The sequence below is a fragment of the Amblyraja radiata genome, chromosome 5 (genome assembly GCF_010909765.2).
Source record: "Amblyraja radiata isolate CabotCenter1 chromosome 5, sAmbRad1.1.pri, whole genome shotgun sequence".
NCBI lineage: Eukaryota > Metazoa > Chordata > Chondrichthyes > Rajiformes > Rajidae > Amblyraja > Amblyraja radiata.
The window spans coordinates 110620621-110640803 of record NC_045960.1 but is presented as its reverse complement, the minus strand read 5'-3'; the positions used below and the strand labels follow the sequence as shown (position 1 = coordinate 110640803).

Genomic DNA, 20183 nt, shown 5'->3' with positions numbered 1-20183 from the left:
GATTATTTACTTTAATTTTAGTCACCATATGGTTTATTTGAACCATCTATACTATTACTAAAAGTCTCATCTTGACCACTTCCTGTCTACGTTGTAAATACATTTTAGAAAAAAACGTTACCGTATATCACTTTGATTTTTTGCCATCTTGCTCACTGTCCTCCTCTCCGCCAACCGCCCCAAGGTTTTTTCCGATCGGTGAAATAATAAAAAAGTTATGAATGTTTAGAAAAATCATGAGATCAGCTGATTGGTCTTCTCGCCTGTCAATTCAATTCAATTCAATTCAATTCAATTTATTGTCATTTGGACCCCTTGAGGTCCAAACGAAATGTCGTTTCTGCAGCCATACATTACAAACAAATAGACCCAAGACACAACATAATTTACATAAACATCCATCACATTGCTGTGATGGAAGGCCAAAAAAACTTATCTCTCCACTGCACTCCCCCCCCCCCCCCGATGTCAGAGTCAAAGTCAAAGCCCCCGGCGGGCGATGGCGATTGTCCCGCGGCCATTAAAGCCACGCCGGGTGATGCAAGGTCGCACACCGGGTCTTGGTGTTAGAGCCCCCGGCGGGCACTCGCAGTCCCGCGGCCATTCCAAGCCGCGCGGGGCGATGGTGTAAGGCCCCGCTCCAGGAGCTCTTCAACCCCGCAACTCGGGCGGGAGAAGTCGCCGTTGCGGAAGCCCCGAAAAGCGGTCTCCCTCCAGGGACCCGCGGGCTCCCGGTGTCACTGTCCGCCAGACCCGCAGTTGCAGCCACCGAATCTCCGGAGGTCGGGCCGCAGCAGCGTCCACCACAGCTCCACCCGCTCTGGACTCGGCCAGCTCCGCGACGGTGAGGTGAGTAGTCGGCACCACAGCCCCCGGTCTTCCTGTTGGAGGCCGCTCCTCGTTGCAGCCCCAACGACAACGGAGACCCGACAAAGAAAAGGTCGGGTCTCCCGTGCAGGGAGAGATTTAAAAGTTACCCCCTCCCCCCCACACACATACCCCAACAAAAAATAACAAAAACTACATAAAAACATAGACATAAAATAATAAAAATGCAGACGGACTGCAGAGGCCGCTGCTGACGAAAGTCGCGCCGCCCACCGATGATGTCAGTCACCATGATGAAGGTCAAGCCCTTTCCGGGGGCCCAGGAGAATAAATCCTTGGAGGCCCGACATGAGTCAATCATTCTGGAAGACTGTGAGAGTTGAGTCCAGAACTGTGAGTCTATGCCGTGAGCGAGAGTTGAGTCCAGAACTGTGAATCTATGCCGTGAGTGAACTGCGCTGTGAATCTGCACTGTGCTTTAAATGGAAAAAAAATTAGCTGTTTGGCCTGCACTGTGCTTGAAATGGAAATTAAATGAGCTGTTTGGCCTGCACTGTGCTTGAAATGGAAATGAGATGTTTGGCCTGCACTGTGCTTGAAATGGAAATGAAATGAGCTGTTTGGCCTGCACTGTGCTTGAAATGGAAATGAAATGAGTTGAGTTGTTTGGCCTGCACTGTGCTTGAAATGGAACTGAAATTAGCTGTTTGGCCTGCACTGTGCTTGAAATGGAAATGAAATGAGTTGTTTGGCTTACCTGAAATCACTAATTTTGACCCACAAGACCCCTATTAGCCCAGAAAACAGACCCTTTTGCCCAAAATGCCCGTATTAGCCCAGGAGGAGCATTTTGGCCCAAAATGCCCGTGCCAGGCCACGAAATGTCCAGAGAAAGTGTCTTTCACTGAGATTTCACTTTTTTTTAAGTCCCTTCATCCCATTAGGCCTGTACTAGCCCAGGAGGAGTCCCTTCGGCGGATCAGTAAGTATTCCCCCTGTAAGTATTAGACCTCACCCCAGTATTTTTCTCCCTCCCTTCATTGGCTCCCTGGGAGATTCATAGAAACATAGAAATTAGGTGCAGGAGTAGGCCATTCGGCCCTTCGAGCCTGCACCGCCATTCAATATGATCATGGCTGATCATCCAACTCAGTATCCCGTACCTGCCTTCTCTCCATACCCTCTGATCCCCTTAGCCACAAGGGCCACATCTAACTCCCTCTTAAATATAGCCAATGAACTGGCCTCGACTACCCTCTGTGGCAGGGAGTTCCAGAGATTCACCACTCTCTGTGTGAAAAAAGTTCTTCTCATCTCAGTTTTAAAGGATTTCCCCCTTATCCTTAAGCTGTGACCCCTTGTCCTGGACTTCCCCAACATCGGGAGCAATCTTCCTGCATCTAGCCTGTCCAACCCCTTAAGAATTTTGTAAGTTTCTATAAGATCCCCTCTCAATCTCCTAAATTCTAGAGAGTGTAAACCAAGTCTATCCAGTCTTTCTTCATAAGACAGTCCTGACATCCCAGGAATCAGTCTGGTGAACCTTCTCTGCACTCCCTCTATGGCAATAATGTCCTTCCTCAGATTTGGAGACCAAAACTGTACGCAATACTCCAGGTGTGGTCTCACCAAGACCCTGTACAACTGCAGTAGAACCTCCCTGGTCCTATACTCAAATCCTTTTGCTATGAAAGCTAACATAACATTCGCTTTCTTCACTGCCTGCTGCACCTGCATGCCCACTTTCAATGACTGGTATACCATGACACCCAGGTCTCGCTGCATCTCCCCTTTTCCTAGTCGGCCACCATTTAGATAATAGTGTGCTTTCCTGTTTTTGCCACCAAAATGGAGAACCTCACATTTATCCACATTATACTGCATCTGCCAAACATTTGCCCACTCACCCAGCCTATCCAAGTCACCTTGCAGTCTCCTAGCATCCTCCTCACAGCTAACACTGCCCCCCAGCTTAGTGTCATCTGCAAACTTGGAGATATTGCCTTCAATTCCCTCATCCAGATCATTAATATATATTGTAAATAGCTGGGGTCCCAGCACTGAGCCTTGCGGTACCCCACTAGTCACTGCCTGCCATTGTGAAAAGGACCCGTTTACTCCTACTCTTTGCTTCCTGTTTGCCAGCCAGTTCTCTATCCACATCAATACTGAACCCCCAATGCCGTGTGCTTTAAGTTTGTAAACTAATCTCTTATGTGGGACCTTGTCGAAAGCCTTCTGGAAGTCCAGATACACCACATCCACTGGTTCTCCCCTATCCACGCTACTAGTTACATCCTCGAAAAATTCTATAAGATTCGTCAGACATGATTTACCTTTTGTAAATCCATGCTGACTTTGTCCAATGATTTCACCACTTTCCAAATGTGCTGCTATCCCATCTTTAATAACTGACTCTAGCAGTTTCCCCACTACCGATGTTAGACTAACTGGTCTGTAATTCCCCGTTTTCTCTCTCCCTCCCTTCTTAAAAAGTGGGGTTACGTTTGCTACCCGCCAATCCTCAGGAACTACTCCAGAATCTAAAGAGTTTTGAAAGATTATTACTAATGCATCCACTATTTCTGGAGCTACTTCCTTAAGTACTCTGGGATGCAGCCTATCTGGCCCTGGGGATTTATCGGCCTTTAATCCATTTAATTTACCCAACACCACTTCCCGGCTAACCTGGATTTCACTCAATTCCTCCAACTCCTTTGACCCGCGATCCCCTGCTATTTCCGGCAGATTGTTTATGTCTTCCTTAGTGAAGACGGAACCAAAGTAGTTATTCAATTGGTCCGCCATATCCTTGTTCCCCATGATCAACTCACCTGTTTCTGACTGCAAGGGACCTACATTTGTTTTAACTAATCTCTTTCTTTTCACATATCTATAAAAACTTTTGCAGTCAGTTTTTATGTTCCCTGCCAGTTTTCTTTCATAATCTATTTTTCCTTTCCTAATTAAGCCCTTTGTCCTCCTCTGCTGGTCTCTGAATTTCTCCCAGTCCTCCGGTATGCTGCTTTTTCTGGCTAATTTGTACGCATCATCCTTCGCTTTGATACTATCCCTGATTTCCCTTGTTATCCACGGATGCACTACCTTCCCTGATTTATTCTTTTGCCAAACTGGGATGAACAATTTTTGTAGTTCATCCATGCAGTCTTTAAATGTCTTCCATTGCATATCCACCGTCAACCCTTTTAGAATTAATTGCCAGTCAATCTTGGCCAATTCACGTCTCATACCCTCAAAGTTACCTTTCTTTAAGTTCAGAACCATTGTTTCTGAATTAACAATGTCACTCTCCATCCTAATGAAGAACTCAACCATATTATGGTCACTCTTGCCCAAGGGGGCACGTACAACAAGACTGCTAACTAACCCTTCCTCATTACTCAATACCCAGTCTAAAATAGCCTGCTCTCTCGTTGGTTCCTCTACATGTTGATTTAGATAACTATCCCGCATACATTCCAAAAAATCCTCTTCCTCAGCACCCCTGCCAATTTGATTCACCCAATCTATATGTAGATTGAAGTCACCCATTATAACGGTTTTGCCTTTGTCGCACGCATTTCTAATTTCCTGTTTGATACCATCTCCAACTTCACTACTACTGTTAGGTGGCCTGTACACAACACCCACCAGCGTTTTCTGCCCCTTAGTGTTTCGCAGCTCTACCCATACCGATTCCACATCCTCCAAACTAATGTCCTTCCTTTCCATTGCGTTAATCTCCTCTCTAATCAGCAACGCTACCCCACCTCCTTTTCCTTTCTCTCTATCCCTCATGAATATTGAATATCCCTGGATGTTCAGCTCCCAGCCTTGGTCACCCTGGAGCCATGTCTCCGTGATCCCAACTATATCATAGTCATTAATAGCTATCTGCACATTCAACTCATCCACCTTATTACGAATGCTCCTTGCATTGAGACACAAAGCCTTCAGGCTTGTTTTTACAACACTCTTACCCCTTATACAATTTTGTTGAAAAGTGGCCCTTTTTGATTTTTGCCCTGGATTTTCCGGCCTGCCACTTTTACTTTTCACCTTGCTACCTATTGCTTCTACCCTCATTTTACACCCTTCTGTCTCTACGCTCACACATTTAAGAAACCCTTTCCCTTTAACTCCATCCTCCACTAGCCCATTCGACACCCCACCCCCCTTATTCAGTTTAAAACCACCCGTGTAGCAGTGGCAAACCTGCCTGCCAGAATGCTGGTCCCACACCTGTTAAGATGCAATCCGTCCCTTTTGTACAGTTCCCCCTTACCCCAAAACAGATCCCAGTGATCTAAGAATCTAAATCCCTGCCCCGTGCACCAGTTCCTCAGCCACACGTTCAGGTCCCGTATCTCCCTGTTCCTGCTCTCGCCAGCACGAGGAACTGGAAGCAAACCGGAGATAACAACCCTGGAGGTCCTGCTTTTCAGCATTTTTCCGAGCTCTCTAAAGTCACGCTGCAGAATATTCATCCCCTTCTTTCCGACATTGTTTGTGCCGACATGCACTACCACTTCCGGATGTTCACCTTCGCCCTTGAGGATTTTCTGCACTCTGTCCGTGACATCCTGGATCCTGGCACCAGGAAAGCAGCACACCATCCTCGCATCCCGTCTGTTGCCGCAGAAACCCCTGTCCGTACCTCTCACAATGGAGTCTCCTAGTACAATGGCGTTGCCTGCCTTAGGCCTTTTTGGTTTTGGCTCAACAGCCCTATTCGCATCACAAGCCAGTCCGCCGCCCAGTGTAAACACCTCTTCTGTCCCAACAGCTTCTAAGTGGGTGAACCTGTTCACAAGAGGTACAACACCCGGGGACGTTGGCATTCCATGCTTCCCTCCCGTTCTCACTGTCTCCCACCTTCTCTCTTCCAGTACCTTAGGTGTAACAATCGTACTGTAGGACTTGTCGAGGAACGACTCCGTTTCTCGGACGAACCGGAGGTCATCCACTTGCTTCTCCAGTTCCCCAACACGGCCCTTCAGGAGCTCTACCTGGATGCACTTTTCGCATTTGTAGCAGCCAGAGGCACCAGCGGTGTCCTTGACCTCCCACATACTGCAAGCATCACACTGAATCAGCTTGCCTGACATCTCCTTCTTTCGTCTCTACCTCTCAAGCGTATTGCGTGGTCTCCTCTCCTCAGCCTCCTCGCCGAAGACTCTCGAGCCAAAGACTCACACTTTTCTCACAGGGCACTTCGCTCACTCACTGCCGCTCGCTAAGAGCAGTCTTGCTTAAATTGACTGATAAATTGCCTGATTTACCAATTTACAAACCAAATTCCTCAGTTTTCAACTGTTTTCCCAGCACTGACTCACTTCTCTCCTCCCACTTGGGCTAGAGCCAATCAGTCGTATCTCTTGCTAACCTCCTGCTGCTGTTGTTGCTCCCAAAGCTACAGCAGTTCTGAGTCAAGTCTGCCTGTCCTTGACCTGTACTTTAACTGTTTTCACTTCTCTCCTCCCACTTGGGCTAGAGCCAATCAGTCGTATCTCTTGCTTAGCTCCTGCTGCTGTTGTTGCTCCCAAAACGACAGCAGTTCTGAGCAAAACTACAGCAGTTCAGGCCAGGATAGACTTTTCTCTTTCATCGCTGTGATCTGCAGTAAAAATTTATTCTCCACCATCTTCAAGAGGGGAGATCAAGAGGGGGCGCCGTCCTGTGTGGTATGGCTGCCCAGCCTGCAGCTGTCTGTTTTTCATCTTTTTTTAAATTTTTAGTTAGTTGAGTGTTTTGCTTTTAGGAGTTCTAGCCTTTTTTATGTGGGGGGAGGGGGAAACCACTTTTCAGGGTCCCTACCTGGTCGGAGAGGCAGCTTTTCTCCGGGCTGCACCGTCGACCCGTCCTCGCGGCCTACCAGCGGGCCTGGAGCGGCTTTTCTTGAGGGGACCGCCCAGAATCTCGGCTTCGGCGACGGCATAGCGCTGGAGCGCTATCGCGGAGCGGGCGATGCCTTGCCCGGGTCGCCGCGCTGGAGCTCCGGTGAGCTGAAGACCGCCGAGTAAAACATCGCGGAGCTGCGGGGCGGCCAGCTGCGGGCGGCCTCGCTGAATTTTTCATCGGGAGCCTGGGATCTCTCGCCGAGATCGCCAATTGTGGAGCTCCATCCGGCGCGGCCTTGTTGGCTTCGGAAGCCGCGGCCTCCAGTACGGAAGCGGCTGTTCCAGGGTTCCCATGCCGCTGTGAGGATTCTCCCGACGCCGGAGCTACATCACCCGGCGAGAACGGCCTGGAACAACGGGCCTCCGTAGAGGCGACTGCGGAGGCCTTAATAGGCCCGACTATGGGTGAACTGGGGATGGGGACTGGACATTGTGCCTTCCCCCACAGTGGGAACCATTGTGGGGGGATGTTTTTATGTTTATTGTTAAATTTCTTTAATGTTATGTCTAATCTTTATCTGTGTGCTGCATGGCAAGACAAATTTCACTACACCAATTGGTGTACGTGACAAATAAATGTCCTTTGTCCTTCCTTTGTCCTCTTTCTCTCTCACAGAGTCTCTCACCTGTTTTGGGCAGAATTTCTGTCAGTTTCTGAGCTGCCAGCCCAGCAGCCCTGAGTCACTGATCTGCCAGCCCACCAGCCCTGAATGACTGAGCTGCTAGCCCACCAGCCCTGAGTGACTGAGCCGCCAGCCCACCATGCCTGAGCTGCCAACCCACCAGCCCTGAGTGACTGAGCTGCCAGCCCACCAGCCCTGAGTGACTGAGCTGCCAGCCCACCAGCCCTGAGTGACTGAGCTGCCAACCCACCAGCCCTGAGTGACTGAGCTGCCAGCCCACCAGGCCTGAGTGACTGAGCTGCCAGCCCACCAGGCCTGAGTGACTGAGCTGCCAGCCCACCAGGCCTAAGTGACTGAGCTGCCAGCCCACCAGGCCTGAATGACTGAGCTGCCAGCCCACCAGGCCTGAGTGACTGAGCTGCCAGCCCACCAGGCCTGAGTGACTGAGCTGCCAGCCCACCAGGCCTAAGTGACTGAGCTGCCAGCCCACCAGGCCTGAGTGACTGAGCTGCCAGCCCACCAGGCCTGAGTGACTGAGCTACCAGCCCAAGAATCCATTGAGCCCACAATGTCCATACTAGCCCTCTTGAAAACAGTCCATTCGGCCAACAACACCCATACTAGCGCTCCAGAAAGCCCCCCCCCCCCCCCCCCATTGGCCACCAATATTGAAATTGGTGGAGAGGTGGAATATTGGGTTGGGGTCCAGCCCTCCCGTGTGAACATGGGACCCAACGGGTCCCACTTAGTCTAGTATTCATTCAATCGTGGCTGTGTTAAGAGGCACATGATTGAAAGGCTCAGTGCTGGGACCCCTGTTATTTACAATATATATTGCCGATTTAGACAAAGGAATTAAATGTACCAAATGTAGCAGTGTGAGCTGGGAGGAGGATGCTATGAGGCTGCAGGGTAACTTGGATAGGTTGGGTGAATGGGCAGATGCATGGCAGATGCAGTATAATGTGGATAAATGTGAGGTTATCCATTTTGGTGGCAAAAACAGGAAGGCAGTTTATTATCTGAAAGGTGTCACGAAAAGGGGAGGTGCAATGAGACTTGGGTGTCCTTGTACATCAGTCACTGAAAGTAAGCATGCAGTGAAGAAAGCAATTGGCAAATTCATAGCGAGAGGATTTGAGTTTAGGAGCAAGGAGGTCCTACTGTAGATGTACAGGGCCCTGGTGAGACTGCACCTGGAATATTGTGTGCAGTTTTGGTCTCCTCATTTGAGGAAGGACATTCTTGCAATTGAGGGAATGCAGTATAGGCTCATCGGGTTTATTCCCGGGATGGCGGGACTGACATATGATGAAAGAATGGGTCAACTGGAATTTAGAAGGATGAGAGGGTTTCTTATAGACACATATAAAATTCTTAAGGGATTGGACAGGCTAGTTGCAGGGAAAATGTCCCCGATGTTGGGGATTCCAGAAACAGGGGTCACAGTTTAAAAATCAGGAGTAAGCCATTTAAGACTGAGATGAGGAAAAAACGTTTTCACCTAGAAAGTTGTGAATCTGTGAAATTCTCTGACACAGAAGGTAGTGGAGGCCAATTAACTGGATGTTTTAAGAGAGAGTTAGATAGAGCTCTTAGGTGGATTTGGGGTAATGGGTAAGAGATTTAGAAGGGCTCAATGCAGATCTTTTTCACCTAGGGAATTCAGCCAGAGTGAGTGGTTAAAGCAGAAGCCATAATAGCAGTTAAGAAAAGCACGCATTGCCTCGGTATTGGATGAAGAAATTAATGTGGCTAGGTGCCCATTGTTCAACATGGATGAGTTGGGCTTAATGGCCTATTTGCATGCTGAATGACACTGAGTTGGTGTCTTTATAGTTGTTTCAATTAAGTAAGTAAGTAAGTAATTTTATTGGCCAAGTATTCGCATACAAGGAATTTGCCTTGGTGCTCCGCCCACAAGTGACAACATGACATACAGTGGCAGTTACGAATGACTCAGAAAACACTAAACACTAATAATAATAAAACATTATTGATAAAACACCATTGATCAAGCATGTGAACCAACAAAATACCAGATCAAAGGGAGGCTACAGATTTTTGGCTGTTGAGTAGAGCAACTATCTGTGGATAAAAACTGTTTTTATGTCTGGCTGTGGCAGCTTTGACAGTCCGGAGTCGCCTTCCAGAGGGAAGTGATTCAAAGAGTTTGTGGCCAGGGTGAGAGGGGTCAGAGATGATCTTGCCCACTTGCTTCTTGGCCCTTGCAGTGTACAGTTCATCAATGGAGGGAAGGTTGCAGCCAATAACCTTCTCTGCTGATCGGACGATTCGCTGCAGCCTCCAGGTGTCGTGCTTGGTGGCTGAGGCAAACCAGACCATGATGGAGAAGGTGAGAACAGACTCTACGATGGCCGTGTAGAATTGGACCATCATTACCTGTGGCAGATTGTGCTTCCTCAGCTGCCGCAGGAAGTACATCCTCTGTTGTGCCTTTTTGACTGTGGAGTCGATGGTAGCCCCCCACTTAAGGTCCTTGGAGATGATGGTTCCCAGGAACTTAAAAGACTCCACAGATGTGACTGTGGTGTTGTTGATGATGAGTGAGGTGAGGGGAGGGGGAGCTCTTACGTGAAACAATTACGTGTTTCAATTACCTTTGTTTCTTTATCTTATTCTATTTACTTATGTGTTGATGGCAAACTTCGACTTTACTTTAATAAATCTACTTTCATGTTGATAAAGCTGGAGTAATTGTGTTATTATCCAGTATTATGATATTAGCAATAGATATTGATGCAAAATGAGTGAAATCTGTGGCTTTAATTAGAGAATGCTCAGTTAAAACCATGTTTTCTTCTTCGATTATTTTATTTCAGTCCATGTTTTACCCTACATTTTATTTCATTGTGAGGGTGCAGCGGTAAAGTTGCTGCCTTAAAGCACCAGAGACATGCGTTTGACCCTGCAGGTGCTGTCTGTACGGAGTTTGCTCATTCTTCCTGTGACCACTTGGGTTTTCTCCGGGTGCTCTGGTTTCCTCCCACATTCCAAAGACGTGCAGGTTTGTAGGTTAATTGGCTTCTGAAAATTGTCCCTAGTGTGTAAGACTGGAACTAGTGTACGGGTGGTCATTGGTCGGTGGGCTGAAGGGCCTGTTACCACACTCTAACTCTAATACTAAAACTAAACATTGTGGAATGCTCAATTCAAACTATGGCTTCTTCCTCGTAGATTTTATTTCATTCTGCAGTATATGTTATTCTAGTATTGTTTAATTGTCAGCCTGAATAATAGGGAGAGGCTGGATAGGCTGCGATTGTTTTTCTTTCGAATGTAGGAGGCTAAAGAATGACCCTATTAGTAAGTAAATAGCAGGATAGACAAATGAGAATCAAAGGATGTTGTTTACCTAGATATTCAGAAAGCTTTTGAGAAGGTGACACATGTGGGGCTGCAAAGGAAGATGAGAGCCCATGGTATCAAGGAAGATACTAGCATGAATAGCAGGTTGACTGGATGGCAGAAGGCAAAGAGTGGCAATAAAGGGGACATTTTCAGGTTGGCTGCCGGCGGCTAGTGGTGTTCCGCAGGGGCTGCTAGTCTCCACTTTGCGTATTAATGATTTGGATGAGCGAATTGGCGGCTTTGTAGGTCAGGTTTGTAGATTATACAAAGATTGGTGGAGGGGTAGGTAGTGTAGAGAAAGTAGGGGCCCTGCAGAAAGACTTGGACAGGTTGTGAGAGTGGGCAGAGAAGGGGAAGGTTGAATACAGGGTAATAAAGTGTGGTCATGCATCTTGGTAGTAGGAATAAAGGCGTAGACTATTTTCTAAATGGGGAGGGAATTCAGAAATTGGATATGCAAAGGGTGCAGGATTCCCAAAAGGTGAATTTGCAAATCAAATTGGTAGTATGGAAGGCAAACGCAATGCAGGCATTTATTTTAAGTGGCCTCGAACATAAAAACAGGGATGTAATGCTGAGGCTTTATAAGGCGCTGGTCAGACCACATTTTGGGTATTGTGAGCAATTTTGGATCCTATATCTGAGGAAGGATGTGCTGGAGAGGGTCGAGAGGAGGTTTAATTCAGTTCAGTTTATTTTCACATGTACTGAGGTACAGTGAAAAGCTTTTGTTGCGTGCTAACCAGTCGTGAGAATGATCCCAGGAATTATTGGGTTAACATGTGATGAGCATTTGATGGCACTGGGCCAGTACTCACTGTCGTTTAGAAGGATGAGCGGGCACCTCATTGAAACTTACCGAATAGAGTGGATGTGGAGGATGTTTCCATTAGTGGGAAAATCTAGGACTAGAGGTCATAGTCCCAGAATAAAAGAACATATGTTTAGGAAAGAGATGAGGAAGAATTTCTTTAGTCAGAGGGTGATGAATCTGTGGAATTCATTGCCACAGAAGGCTGTCGAGGCCATCAATTAATATTTTTAAGGCAGAGATTGACAGGTTCTTGATTAGTATAGGTGTCTGTGGTCATGGGGAAAAGGTAGAATAGGGTTGAGAGGGAAAGATAGATCCACCATGATTGAGTGGTGGAGTAGACTTGATGGGCCGAATGGCTTAATTCTGCTCCTATCACTTATAAACTTACTGAAGTAACCAAAATCATGAGGTGCATGGATAAAGTGAATGCTCTCAATCTTTTACCCAGGGTAGAGGATTCTAAAACAGGATGCCCAAGGCTAAAGGTAAGAGGGGAGAGGTTAAAGAGGGATCTCGGGAGAACTTTTTCACTCAGAGGGTATTCCGTATATGGAATGAGTTACCAGAAGAAGGAATGTAACCAGATACGATTAAAACTTACAAAAGACATTTGGACTGATATATGGATGGGAAGAGTTTAGAGGGAGTTTAATTGCAGGCAAATGGGTCTAGCCAAGAATACCAATTTGGTTGGCATGGACAAGTTGAAACAAAGAGCCTGTTACCATGCTGTACAGTTGTGTGACTGTGATAATAATTTGACTTATCACGTTAAAAAGATTACATTTTGCAAGAAATCACGTCATATTGCTTTCAAACGATTAACCAATAAATTGTACAATTGTTTCCCAGCTCAGCCAGCTCCGGTGGTGATGGGAAGTATTATAAATGAGGATGACACTCATAGTACAGATGCTGCAACTGCAGGTATACTTTCTGTCTAGCAGTAAATGTGATATTTTTTTCTAATGCTGTCTTATTGTTTGTGTTTGAAGTTGTACATAAAATGTATCATCCCAATTGTAGTTACATTATATGCCTTTCATTACTTTAATCAAAAAATTGGCTTTCTGTGGTCCAGAACATATAAGTAACACTGCTGATGGAGTGAAATTCTGATCATTGTAAGAACATAAGAAATAGAATCAGGGAAATGTCATTCGGACCCTTGTGTCTGCTCTATAAAACAACAGAAAAACTAATTAATCAACTAAAGTGCATTAAAAATCCTTGAAACAAGCATAGAAAAACAATTGCACAAAGGGTGGGGGGTGTATGGAACAAGATGCCGATGACATTTAGACAGGCATGTGTAGGAAAGAACTACAGATGCTGGTTTAAATCGAAGGTTGACACAAAATGCTGGAGTAACTCAGCGGGACAGGCAGCATCTCTGGAGAGATGGAATGGGTGATATTTCGGGTCGAGACCCTTCTTCAGACAGGTACATGGATAGGACAGGTTCAGAGGGATATGGGCCAAACGCAGGCAGTTGGGGCTAGTGTAGATGGGACACGTGGACGTTGGGCCGAAGGGCCTGTTGCCACACTGTATAAATCTATGACTCTATTAAAAGGTTTGACTAAATAGAATTGGATAACTCTTTTAAGACCTACTTTAATCCATTACAACCCTTCTTTTCCACTGAAGCAAATGGAGAGGCTGTTACTTATTCCAGAGGACTGCTGTAATATATTTAATTTTGTGCTTTCTCATTGGATCCCGGCAGTGTAAAGCAGGCATTAAAAATGTCTTAATCAGCTTGTTATCAACAAATTCATATGTGCACTGTCCAGTTATGGACATTGTGCATTTTCTATCACGTAAACATAATATTTTAGAATTTCATTACAAGGTCATAAGTGATAGGAGCAGAATTAGGCCATTTAGCCCATCAAGTCTACTCCGCCATTCAATCATGGCTGATCTATCTCTCCATCCTAAAACCATTCTCCTGAACCCCACCCCCCACTTAAACACAGCTAAAATATAATAAAAACTAGAATCAAAAACATACATTTAACGAGACAAAAATAAAAAAAACAGACGGACTGCAGTCTAGCCGCTGCCATTAGGCAGGAATGTTCTCGATGTTGGGGGAGTCCAGAACCAGGGGCCTCAGTTTAAGAATAAGGGGTAGGCCATTTAAAACGGAGACAAGGAAACACTTTTTCACACAGAGAGTTGTGAGTCTGTGGAATTCTCTGCCTCGTAGGGCGGTGGAGGCCGGTTCTCTTGATACTTTCAAGAGAGAGCTAGATAGGGCTCTTAAAGATAACGGAGTCAGGGGATATGGGGAGAAGGCAGGAACGGGGTACTGATTGGGGATGATCAGCCATGATCCCATTGAATGGCGGTGCTGGCTCAAAGGGCCGAATGGCCTACTCCTGCACCTATTGTCTATTGACCCTGCCTCTGAGCGGGAGATATCATAATCCAGCCGTTGACCGTGTATTGCCGCCGCAGACAACTAAACTGAACTGCCTGTATTGGTCACATGTGTGCGGTGCACATCTCCTTCGACCAACCTGTCGATCAGTTTATCCAGTTTTGTAAGTCGACTATTGACATCATCATTGGATGTTGAAGCAGTGCCTCTCTGCCGAGTATTGTCCTTTTGGACAGTCGTAGCCAGTTTAGACTTGGTCTTCCCCAAGCTCGAGGTGGACAAGCTACTCCCTTTCGGAGCTTTTGCAGAGTTTGCTATGCAGGCCTCGCCCGCCAGCATCTCCAAGCTCGATACCGACGGCCACCGATACCACTCGTTGCCATCATTCCCTGCTGAATTTTCACTTGCACGTTTCCTCTTGTTTTTCGATTTGTTTATTTTGGGAACCAAACCAGCGTCGAAAATAAGCACAGTTCCTGTAAAAAAAACATACCTTTGACTGTTTAAAGCTCTGATGGTGTATTTCAGGGAAGTTTCCAAAGTCAACTTCCCCTTCCAAATTTAAAGGTGCTATCGCGCCATTCGTCACCGTATTGATGCGCATGCGTACTGCCGGTTCTTCACGCAGTCTCGTAACGAGACTTCAAAATAAAATTTCAATTGAAGATCGAAATTAAATGTATTATTAATTATCTAATTTTTAATACATTTATCATACCCATTGGGGTGCAAAATCAATCACAATTGAACAATAAAAAGTTTATGTAAATTGTGATACCTGAATCTTGGATTCAGAGCAAGCTGATATCGACTAAAGAAGGGTCTCGATCTGAAACGTCACCTATTCCTTTTCTTCAGAGATGGTGTCTGAGTTACTTCAGCATTTTGTGTCCAACATCCACTAAAATAATTTATGCTAAGGCATTCATGTTGCTCAAAATTGCACTAGGTGAACATTTAATTTATTTAGTTCTAATGAAATGAACAAGAGCTTCTGTTGTTTTCAAATAATTTAGGGATGTCATTTAATTAAAGCACTCAGTTAAAGTGAATGCATTAACCTGATTCCTTGAGGCTAATAAAACTAAAATATGTTAAAGTTAAAAATTGCAGAAAGGATTGGCTTAATTGGAATAATTCGGTAGATAGGACAGACTGGAAGTTAGAGAATTCAAGTGGAAAGCAACTAAAACCTCATGGCTGCCCTTGTGGGTGGAACACATTGGTTCTGCAAAGAGGTCACCAAACCTGCATTTGGTTTCCCCAGCATAGAGGAGAGAACATCATGGAAACATTGACTGCTGCACTTTCTGCAGTTGCATGGAACAGTGCTGTGAGAATAGAAATAGTCATGGCTTCAGACACAAGGCCTTAAAGTCAGCAATGTAGGAAATCGCATATCTCCTTCGGCCACGTTCAGACTTTTTGGAAATTAGAAAATCAGTGCTAAAGTGTGCTGGCACAGTGAGTGCTGTTCCGGAAGAAGATCTATTGTACTCATGTGTGATATGATATGACTGTATAGGCTGCAGAACAAGCTATTTATTATATCTCTGCATACGAGACAAGAAATAAACCATTGAAGCAACCACCATTGAACCAACTATAGAGATTGAAAAGTGTGGTGGATCTCGTGAGGTTACTCATCATTAATATTAATCCAGTTTTTTCTCTCCATAGACATTGGGCATTTATATTATTCTCTATTATTGTATCGCTGCAGACAACCCAAATTTCCACCAGCCTGGCTGTGTGGCAATAAATTATATCTAATCTAATCTAATCTTATTGGTTTCATCTGCAGCAACAGCTCATCAAAGCTTTCAAATGGTCCAATCTTTTCTCCCCCTCCTTCTCCCGCTCCCCTTCCTCCTCCCTCTTCCAACCCCCAATCTTTCTCACTCTCTCCCTCTCCCTCCCTGCCTCCGCATCCCCCTCTCTCTCTCTCTATCTTGACTTTCTCTCTCTCATCTGTCTCTCATCTCCGTCCCTCATCTCTCTCTCATCTCTGCCTCTCATCTCTGTCTCTCTCTCTCTCTCTCTCTGTCTGTGTCTCTCTGTGTGTCTCTCTCTCTGTCTCTCGACTTCCCTCCATCTCTGTCTCATTCTCTCTCTTTCTCTCTCTCTCCCTCTCTCCCCCTCTCCCTCTCTTCCTCTCTCTCTCTCTCTTCCTCTCTCTTCTCTCTCTCTCTCTCTCATTAATTTACTATCCGAATGCTCTGTAAATATTGGAATCATCAAGAAAACCCTTGCCTCAGTTTATCCACTCACCTCTGCAACCAAAAACTAAATTATTTTTCCCCTTTCCAAGCTCTAATGAAGGGACATCAGTCTGAAACTAACTGTTTCAATGCTGAGTTTGTGGCATTTTCTTCATTTCTGCTATGGGACTGGAAGAAGATATGTAGATAGAAAAGAACAGGCACACTTTAAAACTCAACATGAGGTGCAAGAGAACAAATGCTTTTATTTGAAAGTATTAATATTATATAATTCTAATTTAATTGTATTTTTCATTTCTAAATAGAGGAACATACCATTGAAGAAGAGACACCAGTGGAAGTTCCCGAACAAGTGCAACCAACTGCAGAAGATCTTGGTAGATAAACCATTTCAATGAACATTAGTATTGCAAATATTTACCCATTCATAGTATACTAGACCAGGTGCGGACTCGTTGGGCACGTTCCCCAAGGCAATATTGCACCACTGACTCATAGCTCCCAACTGCGCAGGCGCAGCTGAGGGGTTCCCATTCTGAAGCCAGAGATCCCCGTTGTGACGCGAGTCACGGCAACCCTTCCCCATCTGCGCTTCGCCACCCCTCTTCTTACCCCTATCCTCCTCCATTCCCCCTTATCCCCCAGCACTCCCTCCCCTTCACCTCTCTTTCCCTCTCCTTTCCCTTACCCTGTCACTCCATAACACCTCCCCCCTCCCTACCCACCTCCACTCCCCCACTCCTCACCCATCCCACTCCCCTACTCTCCCTTCTCACCTCCCCCACTGCCCTCCTCTCCCTCTATACCCCACTCCCTACCTCTACCACTCCCCCCCTCCTTTCCCTCTATCCCCCCTCCTCACCCACTATCCCTCCTCACCTCCCACACTTTCCCCTCCCTCTCCCCTCCCTATATCTCCCTGCTCCCCACCTCCCTCATATCCCCCCCCCACAATTAAAATTGCGATGTTTGTTTTTAAATGCAACGTGCCCCCTATCCCACCCCCCCCCCAATGAAAATTGTGACAATAACTTAAACACAATGTTAGCAGTTAATGAAAACGGAAGAATTTGATTAACACTAATTTTGTTTGAAAAATCACGATTTTTTAATGTAAATAGATAATACTAGCCTAAGTGGGACCCGATGGGGGTCCAATATTCCAATATTGGTGGCCAGTGGAGGGGGGGGGGGCACTTTCTGGAGCTTTTTGGGCTGAAGGGAATAGTTTAAAGAGGGCTTGTATGGACATTGTGGGCCGAATGCATTCTTGGGCTCGTGGCTCAGTCACTCAAGGCTGTTGTACTGGCAGCTCACTCACAGCTCGTGGGCTGGCTATTCCTTGAAATTCCATTTCAAGCAGGGTGCAAGGCCACCAAATTCAAGTGCAGTTTCCTACCACTTCAAGCAGGGTGCAAGGCCACCAAATTCAAGTGCAGTTTCATACCATTTCAAACAGGGTGCAGGCCACTAAAGACAGCGAGTCGTGACCTCTCCCTCCTCCATCTTGCAAAGACTGAGCCACGCCCACACATTTGGGTTTTATAATTCCTCCCCCAAGATTAGGCCAAGATGAGACTTAATTATATAGAAGGCAAGGCAACTTTAATTAGACAAGGCAACTTTAATTAGGCAAGGCAACTAATTAGGCAAGGCAACTTTAATTGGGCAAGGCAACTTTAATTAGGCATGGCAACTTTAATTAGGCAACACAGCGTTAGCATTTCCAAACCAAAGGCAACACAGCTTTAGCATATCCAAACACAAGGCAACACAGCTTTAGCATTTCCAAACGATATTTTCAAACCACATTAAGGGCACTGACAGGTCAGAAAAACCACTCACAGTTTAGTTGACATGTGTTCTGTGTTGTTCACAGCTCAGACTGAGAGACGTGACCATCTCGCTCCCCTATCTTGCAGAGACTAACTGAAGCACAACGCTTCTGGGTTTTATAGCCCCTCCGGAAGGGGCGTGGCCTTCAGATGTTGAGATGTTGAATCTCAACATTTTTTAAACATTAATAACTCTTTTATTTTTCATTGATGGGAAAAATCCTCTTGCCCTGCGCAGTAGAGGGGGACTCTGAGTAAGATGGCCAAAAATCAATGCCGTAAGTGGCAGAGTTTTTTCTAAAATCAATATACAGAACAACAAGAAGAGGTCAAGATCAGACTTTTAGTAATAAAGATAATAGACAATAGGTGCAGGAGTAGGCCATTTGACCTTCGAACCAGCACTACCATTAAATGTGCATGGCTGATCATCCACAATCAGTACCCCATTCCTGCCTTCTCGCCATATCCCTTGACTCCGCTATCTTTAAGAGCTCTGTCTAGCTCTCTTTTGAAAGCATCCAGAGAGCCAGCCTCCACCGCCCTCTGAGGCAGAGAATTCCAGAGACTCACAACTCTCTGTGTGTAAATGAGATTAGTAAGCCCATTGTAACGTCAACGAACGCAGCTAACGGGCAGGGCAAGTGGAAAAGTGATTTGAAAAGTGTTTTTTTGCAAAGTTTAAAATGTCAATAACTTGTAACATATAACATCAATCCAAACAAAACTTGTTTCTTTTACATCACAGGACAATGATGAGTAAGGTGGGCCAAAAATGGTAGCGCTATCGTGTACCCGTTTTGACGGGGTTTTGGAATATCACGCACATGCACGCATGCATGCTTGCAAACAAACAAGATGAGAGTTTTAGTAATATATATACTAGACCAAGTGGGACCCGTTGGGTCCCTGAAACACGGGAGGCCTGGTCCCCCAATGCAACCCGTTCCCCCAATGCAATATTCCACCAGTCACCTGTTCCCGCAACGCAACCTGTTTCCCCTACACAATATTCTACCACTCACCCATAGCCCCCAACCGCACTGGGGCGGCTCATTTCCCCATATCCCACAGCACTGTTCAGTAGTCTTTTATTTTATTGGCTCGTGTTTCCATTTATTGGATAATTGTGCATAAGTTTAACTAAAAATGTAATTAAAAATCAATCTCAAATGAGAACAACAGCATTGAAATATATATAATATATTGAAATAATATAAACCTGTTTCAATGATCAGCTACAGCAGCAGATTGATTCAAGGAAGACAATAATTATTGGCTTTTAATGTCACCAAACTTTCAAATAAATTATCAATTTACAATTGTAAATTTTCAATTGTAAATTGTCACTAGGATAGTGCTAGTGTACAGGGTGATCGCTACGGTACAGACTCCATGGGCCGAAGAGTCTGTTTCAAAGCTGTATCTCTAAAGTTTAAAGTGTAAAAGTCACATCAGAACCCAAATATCACATATTCAAGAATCTTACACTTAGAGCATTTTTTTGCATAAAAAAATGAATTGTAATTTTAGGTAGTTTCAATTTCTAAAGTAATATGTATAAATTGTTTGTACTTTAGCTGCTATAAAATTTATGGTTGACGAAGTGTCTGAGGAACACCCTGAAGTAAAGGCTATTGTAAATGAAGCTGTTGAGAATGCATCACATGCCCAAATACAACTGCCAATAGATATCTACATGGAAGCATTGGTGAAAGCTATTTCAGAGGTAAGGCTGCATTTTGATGAAAAGATAGTATATTTCATTGAAACATAAAAATCCTTTTGGAAGGTATGAGCAGTGCTTCCTTCATGCATGGAAATGTTTGGTCTTTAATGACTTTCGGGCTAGAAATTCCAGCACATAATGCATTACAATACAATACAATACGGTTTTATTCGTCACATTGCACATAAAGTCCACGCTGCGCCCGCCGCTGAAGCCCCGGGCGCGTCTCCGGGAAAGGCCGCCCGATCCTTGCTGTTAGGCCACGGGGGAGGCGACATGAAAAAAGCTACCTCTCGGTGGAGGAGGCGACCGAAGCGGTTTCCCCCTTACCCCCCCCCCCCCACACCACCCCCCACACAAAACACACAGAGAAACACTAAAAACCCACATTAGGACATACTTAAAAAACAAAAAAAGTAGAGAGAACTGACACGCTGCTGGCAGGGCGACCGGCTTGCAGCGCCCCCA

At 45.5% G+C, this 20183-nt stretch overlaps 1 protein-coding gene across 1 annotated transcript in view; it reads left to right on the top strand.

Annotated features, from left to right (window-relative positions):
* Positions 1-20183, top strand: part of ak9 (adenylate kinase 9) — a 151560-nt gene that overhangs the window by 42541 nt on the left and 88836 nt on the right. Inside the window, exons 14-16 of the mRNA XM_033021970.1 lie at positions 12393-12467; positions 16457-16528; positions 19567-19715. Of these exons, the coding sequence (XP_032877861.1) occupies positions 12393-12467; positions 16457-16528; positions 19567-19715 (296 nt within the window). The remainder of the gene's footprint in view (positions 1-12392; positions 12468-16456; positions 16529-19566; positions 19716-20183) is intronic.